This window comes from Labrus mixtus, chromosome 23 (genome assembly GCF_963584025.1).
Source record: "Labrus mixtus chromosome 23, fLabMix1.1, whole genome shotgun sequence".
NCBI classification, from domain to species: Eukaryota; Metazoa; Chordata; class Actinopteri; order Labriformes; family Labridae; genus Labrus; species Labrus mixtus.
Window position 1 is genome coordinate 6,938,534 of NC_083634.1, and position 9,784 is coordinate 6,948,317.

General features: G+C 46.9%; 1 protein-coding gene across 1 annotated transcript; it reads left to right on the forward strand.

The window, feature by feature from the left end:
• The first annotated feature begins 814 nt into the window (after positions 1-814).
• vgf (VGF nerve growth factor inducible) lies at positions 815-9,241 on the forward strand. Its single transcript, XM_061031264.1, has 2 exons — positions 815-1,163; positions 3,581-9,241. Exon 2 carries the CDS (start codon positions 3,616-3,618, stop codon positions 5,701-5,703), a length of 2,088 nt encoding a protein of 695 aa, XP_060887247.1. The 5' UTR covers positions 815-1,163; positions 3,581-3,615; the 3' UTR covers positions 5,704-9,241.
• Positions 9,242-9,784: the final 543 nt, after the last annotated feature.

The following is a 9,784-nucleotide window of genomic DNA, read 5'->3' on the forward strand; positions in this document are numbered from 1 at the left end:
CGTCATGATGGTCGTAAAACCTAAATGAAACTTCACGTACTTGCGTCACAAAACCAACCGCTAACTTTCATTACAACAAAACCCTGAACAAGACTGTTCTCAGGTTGCTATGGTAGCCGTAGCCTTAACTTTGATTGGCCATTTGCCTGAGCAGAGGGGAGACTTGTGTGTTTTTTTTAAAAACACTTTAAATAGTGACTGGACATCTTTGTTTGAGTCCTTTAAGAGTGACGCTGAGAAGATGTTTACGTGTCCGTTATATTGTGTTACCCGAAAGTCCAGGTGATTGGTGCAGACAGAAGGGGTTGATAAATAAACGCTCTTTATTCATGTGCGTGCACACAAACTCCAGGCCTATCCTTCACATGTCAGTACCCCAGTTTGGACTCCCCCCCCCCCCCCCCCCCCATTCCAAAAAGACACGGACACGCCCCTGCTTGTTTGATACCACGGAGACAAAAATAGAAGTCCTAGAGGGCCAAGATCTGCTAATTCCTGTTTTTAAACTTCATGAAATCCTGGAGAAGCCCCCCCTGGATAATACTGTCTGTGTGAGTATATAAGCTGTGGATGCTTTTTACTGCCTCTCTCCTCTGTGATGTTTGTGTTTTACTGAGCAGCTCGTGATGCAACATGTGACGGGAAAGGTTTTCTGTCTCTAACATCTCTGCTAAAACACGAGACCATGATGAGAGAGCTTCGTAAACTGCGGATTCATTCAGCAGCGAGCTAATTGATGGTCGAGGGGAGGGAGGGGTGTGTGTCTGCGTGTGTCTGTGTGTGAGTGTGTGTTAGCAGGAGAAAAAAAAAATCTTATGAATGAAACCCAGTCTGGTGACGTCAATGGGGGGCCTCTTGACGCAGGAGTCACGTTGGTCGGGAGGGCGGAGGTATAAGAGCTGCTGCCGCTGTCCGTGGTCCTGAAAACAGGAGGACCGAGAAGCTGAGTCCCGGGAGAGGAGAACCGGAGACCGAGCCTCACTAACAAAACAAAAACAACATCAGAAAAAATAAACAACTTACAAAAAAAAAAAAAAAACAACAACAACAAAAGGGAGCGTGTTGATCTGCTCGTGACAGCGGGACCTCCAGAAGCTGAGCGAGTGACGCGCTGCCCGGGGAGGGGAGGCTGGAATCCCCCCGCTGCTCCCACTGAGCCACAAGTAAGTCTCAACTTATCCCGATTCACTGTTTCTGTTTCGTCAATCACACTGCGTGTATTTAAAGAAGTTTGTTGTTTTCTCTGAGCGGAAAATGTCCAGATGCGCAAAAAAAAGAAAAAAGAAAAGAGACGCGAGTTTCCCTGATGGTTTGGATGGAGGGGGATTCTTATCAACCAGAACAACATTAAAATACCTTAACACTCACGAGCTGTCACACCTGGATTATTTAGATCATCATAACAAAAACACTTTATGGTAAAAATAGCGTTTTTAGGTCAGATTTTGAATTATGTTGAGGTGAAGCTGAATGGGAGATGATTGGACTCTTCTTTGTTTGGAGCCAACACAGAGGCAGCTGTATTGTCTCCTCCTCCTCCTCCTCCTCCTCCTCCTCCTTCCCATCACCATCTTCATCATCTTCATCACAGTTACCGTCACCATGACTAGCTCTGCCAGAAACAAAACCTGATTGAAAATTAGGCTGATTGGAGGGTTTGGTGTGGCTGAGAGCTCAGGTTGTGATTCCTCAGTCTTTGTCGTGTCTGTACACACACACACACACACACACACACACACACACACACACACACACACACACAGCACTGACGTCCGTGATTGTGTGATCGTGAGGATGTTTTATTCCCTCAGATTATAAATCCACTGTGATGTAGTGTGACCTGTTCAGGCGTGTGTGTGTGTGTGTGCGTGTGTGTGTGTGTGTGTGTGTGTGTGTGTGTGTGTGTGTGTGTGTGTGTGTGTGTGTGTGTGTGTGTGTGTGTGTGCGTGCGTGTGCGTGTGCGTGTGCGTTTGTGTGTGTGTGTGTGTGTGTGTGTGTGTGTGTGCGCGTGTGCGTTTGTGTGTGTGTGTGTGTGTGTGTGTGTGTGTGTGTGTGTGTGTGTGTGTGTGTGTGTGTGTGTATGTGTGTGTGTTTATGAGATGGGATGAGATTAGTCATGTTGGACTCTGTTGTTGTCTCGCTGCGTGTTTGCACATCACGCATCATCATCCTCTGCATCCCGCCACCTCCGCTGCAGCTGCGGAACATGCGCGCGCCTCTCCCGCTCAATTAGCCTTTAATTAATGTATATATATAGCCATATATACATTAATATATATAGACTCACATATATATATATATATAACACGTTTGCAGCGCAGATGAATTAATTGTCAAGTTTTTCCTGCACAATAATGTTGCTCTCGATTTGAAGATGGTTCTTAATTATGATACATTTTATTAGCGTGTTTGAATCTGTTTTCATGTTTTGAAAAAGCAGATTTTTAACGTTTTTCACGTTAAAATCAGCAGCATTCCTGCAGCTATGTTTCGCAGTGTCTGCAGCACACTGTGACGTGGTCTCGTGCAGCACCACAGAAGAACCGAGCAGCAGGTTCATCCAGCAGTTACATGACAACATGTTTGTGTGTTTACTCATCTTTAAGACCGAAATGTGACTGTCAGTGCACCTGTTGCACTTTGGGAATGTTGTGTTGAGGATTTCATCACCAAAAATAGACCCCCCCCCCCCCCCCCCCCCAACCCCCCACCCCCTCCAGACCACAGGGAGCTGTCCTTGGTGCTGATCAGCAAAACAGCCTCACTGTGTTGCAGTGCTGCTGCATTAATGCATGTATGTTTTATGTTTTCATGTTCTCGCTCCGTGTAGGCGAAGAAATCTGATTTGATCTGAACGATCAGTTTGAGTTTTTCTGGAAGAGAAAACGGTCAGAAATGTCTTCTTCCAGCTCGACATAAGGGAACATGTTGTGGTTTCTTCTCCTTAGTTATGAGATCAAACTGAATATCGGCCTCATCACAGTAAATGTTCATCCAGAATCCATCAATCAGCAACGTCAATAAAAGAAGCTTGGACTCTTGAAAAGTCAGATATTAAAGTTTAAAATACTGTAAGGAAGGCACCACCTCTCGTCTTATTCAGCAACAAACATCACCTTTTTAAAGTTTTTTGTTTTTTAGGGCGTTTTATGCTTTTATTTTGGAGACAGGACATGGGTACAGTCAGAAATTAAGGAGAGAGAGAGAGATGGGGGGGGGGGGGGATGACATGAGGGAAAGAAGCCACATTGAAGACGACTATCTACGGTGAGCCTGAAGGGACAAAATAGCAGGAGATGAATCATGATTAAAAACACTTAATGCATTAACGTTCTGAACTTAATTGCATCCTGATTGACGTGATAATGCTGACAGTCCTAAAATAGAGCAAATGTTCGATTGTTACCTAATCAGACCCCCTTTGACAAAGACCCTTCAGGTGCAGTTTGGTTACTCAAACACAGGGGGCAGTAGAGGACACAATATTTCTCGGATGTTGAACTGTGATTTTCCCGCTACAAGACAAAAAGTCTGGGCGTTAAGTGACGACGTCTTTCTGTGTTTTTTTTCTTTCCTCCAGGTGTTTCTCATCTTCAGGCCCCGTTCTGAGCGGCCATGACCGGGTACCACCATGCCTCAAGTGCCCTTACCCTGCTGCTGCTCCTCCTGACAGGGGCCTCCCTCCTCCGTCCGTCCACCCCCACCCCTATGAACACCCCTGAGGAGGGTGATAACCTGCACAGAGATTCTCCTCCTGCGCCGACCGTCACAGTAGAGGAGGAGAGATGGGAAGAGGAGAGACGATCGGTACAGAGAGAGGAGGCAGAGGAGGAAGAGGAGCTCTTCAAGGATGTGGATCCAAAAACCCTCGCAGCGGTTTTGCTCGAGGCGCTCAATCGCTCGGATGTGGGGAGGAGGAGGGAGGAAGAGGAGACGAATTCTGAGACGAAGGAGGAAAACAGAGAGGTGAGAACGATGAAGGGAGCGGACAGAGACAGAGACGGGCGAAAGGAGTTAGAGATGCTAATGGCTGCTCAGGGGAAAGAGCGAGAACGAGAGGAAGAGGAGGAGAGGAGGAAAGCTCAGGAGGAGGAGAAGATGACGGAGAAGGTGACCAGTCGAACCACAAGCCAGACGGTCCAGGTCCAAGCAGAGCCGCAGCCTCCAAGTCCAGACGGAGGAGGGGAGAACGGGACGCGGGGAGTGAATACTCCCCCCGACCAAGGCAGCAATGAGGAGGAGGAGGAACAGCTCAGCCCGGAGGAGCTGAAGAGCCTGGAGACCATGATGAAAGAGTTTCCTAGTCTGAACACGGCCACAAAGAGGGAGGGAGACCAGAACCAGAGGGAGAGCCGGGGGTGGAGCAGCTACAACGAGGTCTTACCCGTCAAAGGAAGTGACATCGCCATGACGAAGAAGAAGCTGAAGTGGCAGGAGGAGACGCAGAAGGGAGTCGCCTTCCCGGCGTTCAGGGAAGGAAACTTCATGGACGACTTTGAGGATCGAGCAGGAAACAACGCAATTCAGTCGCAGCTTCCGTCAGAGCAGGAGGTGGCTGAGGAGGAGGAGCCGGAGGAGGAGGAGGAGGAGGAGGAGGAAGTGTTGAGTCCCGAGGAAGAGGAGGCTCGCGCCAAAGCGGAGCAGGAGGAGATGAGGAGGCAGGCGGCAGAGGCACAGCAAGCCAAGATGGAGGAGGAGAAGCTGGCAGACATCGCCTCCGACATGCTGCTGCGCTACATGGTGAAGCAGAACAACGGTAACAGGAAGTATGGCTCGTCTTTGTCCAACGCCGCCGAGGACAAGCGGTCAGACGAGCAGGAGGCGACAGAGGAAGAAGACCTCGACCCCCAGACCATCGACAAGCTGATCGAGATCTCCAGCAAGCTCCACCTTCCTGCCGACGACGTGGTCGACATCATCAGCGACGTGGAGAAGAAGAAGAAGAAGGACATCCCCTCGGAGGTGTCGTCTCATTGGCAGAGACCTCTTCCGCCGCTCTCTTCCGCTTACTCGTCCACCAAAGCTTTGTCTTCATCGCCAACCAATCAGAACAGCTTCCCCGTCTCTAAGCAACCATCTCCCGCTGTCAATCTCATGAAATCGTGGTTCCAGGAGAAATCGCCGACAAAATCACAGGAACTTTGGAGCAAACCTTGGCGAGCCAATCAGAATCTTTGGTCCAAACCCAAGAAACCAACCAAACAGGAAGTCTGGATCAAACCGCCCAGGCCTGTTCAGACTGGATACCCCTTTTACCCCTACAGATACCCCTCCTACTACCAGAGGAACCCCTACCCAGACTACTACCCCATCTACTACCCTCCTCCCCCCAGACCCAAACCCCGATACTACCTCCCTAAACCCGCCCTCACCCGAGTGAATCCCATGGACGACCCCTTTGCTTTCCCACCAAGACGCCGCTATCACAGCTGGGTCCAACCGCGGCTCAGAAACCCCCCTGCAGGCCTCCAGCAGAAGCCCTACTACCCCAGCTACCCCCGCCCTCTCTACCCCCGGACATTTCAGCCCGTCAGAGTCCCCGTAATGCCCCCTCAGCAGAAGCAGTTTTATTTCTCGGCTCCGGCCGCCGCAGCCTCGAGAAACGAAGATTATTACGAGGCAGGAAAACAAGCGGAGAGCCGTGACGATCTGGAGAAATACATCCAGCAGATTCTCCTGAAGAGGCCGCAGATCTCAGACTGAGAGGGGGAAGGAAGGGACAGAGAAAAAAGAGGATGAAAAAGAGGAAAGAGAGTTCGTTATGATTCTTATTTCTGGTTTTGTTTTACGTATTTAAGAAATGTCCTTTGTTTATTTGATTGGTTGATTGGACATGACGTTAAAGAGGACTGTGAAAGGAAAACGAACGACTCACATCTACACTCCTCCTCCTGTTCCTCGGGGACGGAGGAGGGAGAACAGGATGAATGTTGAAAAAGCACGATGCGGCTGAGATTTGCATCACGCTCGAACTGTTCATCCAAACTCCCGACATGTCAACATTCTCCATGTGGACATTTTTAAATGCCAACTAAAGGAGGACGCTTGAACATGCTGTTACCTGTACCTTTAAGTCTGACGAGGCAGTGAGGGATGCTGGGAAATGTTTGATGGCTGCTAAAAAAAAAAAAAGAGCATTTGTGTCGTTATCTCTGGCAGGGAAATCTTTCAGAATCACTGCACGGCCAAAAGTATGTGGACGCTAAACTTTTCCCCTTAATGTGCTGATTCAGCTCAAAGATAGCGGCCGGTGTCTGATCATAGACCGTGCATAAGAAGGGACGTCAATGCAGAAGTGCCTTAAACTTGCATTCTCTCTAATGTCCAGCAGGGGGTTAGAAAAAGAAGTGATTGTATAGAAAGTTCTGTTCTGGTTTATTCCCTCAGTTAACATTTTCATAACGACTTTATGTTCTCAATCTTCAGTTTCGAGTTCCCTTCAACACCGCGAGATGTTCATTTAGTAAATGATGGAACCATTTAGAGTCAAAGAGCGCAGGAAGAGGGGAGGAGTTAGGGCGGGGCTACCTGGGATTGAGAAGATGAAGAAGTCAAAAGGTCACGGAGTTCATAGCGTCAATCAACGGGTTCAGGATCGAAGTGATCAGACGGGAGGAAATCTTAAGAGAAAAGGTTACAGCAGCAAACGTCAACTTCTCGATGCCTCCAGTGAAACTAAAAGACACTAGGATGGCAGGAAGTGACCATATTTGGAGGAAAAACCCTCGCTCCTCTGCAGCTCCACCCTCATGTCCAAATATGGTCACTTCTGGTTCTTTAAAAACAAGATGGCGGCTGCTGACAGGCCAAACTGGAGGCTTTGAACCAGTAGTCCAATGGGAAACCAATGGGTGACGTCCATTTCTTATATACAGTCTATGATTCTGACTGTACGCAGTGAATTTGTTGTTAGGACCAAACTGAAACCTAAAACCTCAGCAGTATCAGAGATATGGATTCTGGAGCTTTAAGAGATCTTTGACACAAACAGTTTTACTTGGAGTCCACATACTTGAGGCCGGTCACGTGACTCTCGTCTGATGTCGTCGACATGAAACCAACATTAATCATAAAGTGGGATTGGCCTCATAATGCTGAAGCCATGAACAGTTTCATCTGTTAAATAATACATTTGAATGCAAATGTATTATTGAGTTTTCTTTGTGTGAAGAAGCAGAACGAGATGTTTTCATAAAGTAAACCCGCTCTCCCTGTAAAGCTCTTTACAGTAAACAGCAGCTCTCCTGAGCCACTGTGGAGCCTTGCTCGCTCTCTGCTATAATGGCTCCATGAGTCATCCTTTTGCATAACTTCAATTACCTTGTTGCTATGGTGCCGAACCCCGGCCAAAGTCTATACGGCATTCTTTTAGAGCTGACGCCTTGGCAGCGATGCAGCTGTGCAGGCAAACATACGTGCAGATTGTACTTTGAAAGGACGAGGCTGCAGCTCTGAGATCACTGATTCATCCCTGTGAAACATGCCTGATGCTCTCAGCTCAAAGCTCACTGAGTACACATGAAGATTCTTTTACTTTAAACTGAATCCTGAATACAGGCTCGCCGGCTCGTCTTTGCCTCCTCCTGGTTCAGTCTGTCTTTTACACGTCCTCATCAACATGTTTACAGTTAGATAAGGTCGTCAGAATCTTCCCTTTATTTGATACGTCAGACAAGTTGTAAAGCCACGTCATGGAGGGATTCAATCTAAACGTCTCTGAGTGTAACCAACATTTGGGAAACAGCACATTGCCAACATATTGGTGTAATCAGGACTGTGTGCAGGTGATTGTTTACAGTTATTCATCGGTCACTAAAACAAGAAAGTTCCCATTTTTGATTTGACTAGAATCTAGAGCCCGACAGAGATGAGATTTTTGGGGCCGATACCGATATGATATGTATCGGCCGATGTCTTTCTTAGATCCCTCTTCGATCTGTAGAGATAAATAAAATACAGTTGAGGGACTATTTTCAGCGGCGGATTAATCTACACGTTTGGGCCGCGCTGTATTGACGGTGAATTTCTGCCCATGTTGATATGCAAATGAGTCCTTCAGAAAGCAGCGTGCAGTCTGTGATCAACACCTTGGACTTGTTTCACAGCTCAGTGAACACGAGACCTCGTTAGATCACGTTTTAGGTGAACGTTTGAATTCGTCATGATGAAATGACTGTTTCGTTTTTGACCACGATGCGGCTCTCACTGAGGGGTAAGATGTTAGAGGCTCTGCAGACTTAACGTGAGTGTGATCTATTCAAAGCCTGTTTGTCTCTGCACAGCTGGGACACAGAACATCTGCAGCCTCGTCCTTTAGAACGCCGTCATGGTTTCATCAAAGTGCCGCTGAAACGTTTCCGTTTAGCTCAACGAGACGATCAGTGGTTTTTTTTTTAAATCATTTTTCATCTTCAGCTCAGACTCTGTAACGTCTGTCCTCTGAATGTGTCTCAGCCGTGTGTCTTACATTTTAAACAAGTCAAGCTGAGCAGAAATCTGCAGCCTTACATCGCGTCACTGTGACGTCACGTCCATGAGATCACTGAGGTCAGAGGTCACGTCTGAAACACAGTAAAGAACAACACACGGCCAGGGGTTTTTGTCTTCACTGCTGGGATCAGATGATTCATACATGATTGTAAAAATGTTTTTAAACCTGCAAAAAAAGAAAAGATTGTTCTGCTGAGATTGACTTTGTTTACGGACCTGTATCCTGAGAATCCGCGCTCGCTCGACGTCACTGAGACGAACGCAGCTCTTTGATTCTGTGTTTCTGACCTTCGTGTCTCTCTGGAGTGAAAGCTTAAAGACATTTGACAATCTCATTATTAGAAAATGTCAAAATGAAGCCGTAAGATATAAAAAACAGAGTGGAGGATTTTTTGTACTTTGAATAATTTGTTGTTTTTTAATGCGCTAGAGAAGAGAGCGAGGAGGGGGCGGAGCTAAGAGGACCGTGTCTGCACGTTTACGTATTCTTGCATCTAAAACTTCGTATCGAGCATCAATGAAAAAAGTATAAAAAAAACAACCTCAAAGATGAAGAAACAAAGACGTCGGTGTACCTTTAAGTCATTGTTGGAGTCGTGTGTGTGTGTGCGGGGAGTCGTGTGTCTGTAGATGTACTCTGTTGTAACCATGGTAATGAACATGCGTTAGCTGGATGTAAATACGCGCATGTCAATCACTACTTTTGCTACGTGGAAAGAAACGAATAAAGTCGACTATTTTTATTACCAAACGCTTCAGTGTGGACGGAGATTATTTTAATCTACACACACACACACACACACACAAACAAACACAGACACACACACACACACACACACACACACACACAAACAAACACAGACACACATACACACACACAGACACACAAACAAACACACACACACACACACACAGACACACAAACAAACACACACACACACACACACACACACACAGACACACAAACAAACACACACACACACACACAGAGAGAGACACACAAACAAACAAACACACACAGACACATAATGAAACACACACACACAAACAAACACAAACAAACACAAACAGACACACACACACACACACACACACACACACACACACACACACACACAAACAAACACACACACACACACACACAAACAAACACACACACACACACACACAAACAAACACAGACACACACACACACACACAGACACACAAACAAACACAGACACACAAACACACACACACACACACAGAGACACACAAACAAACACACACACAGACACATAATGAAACACACACA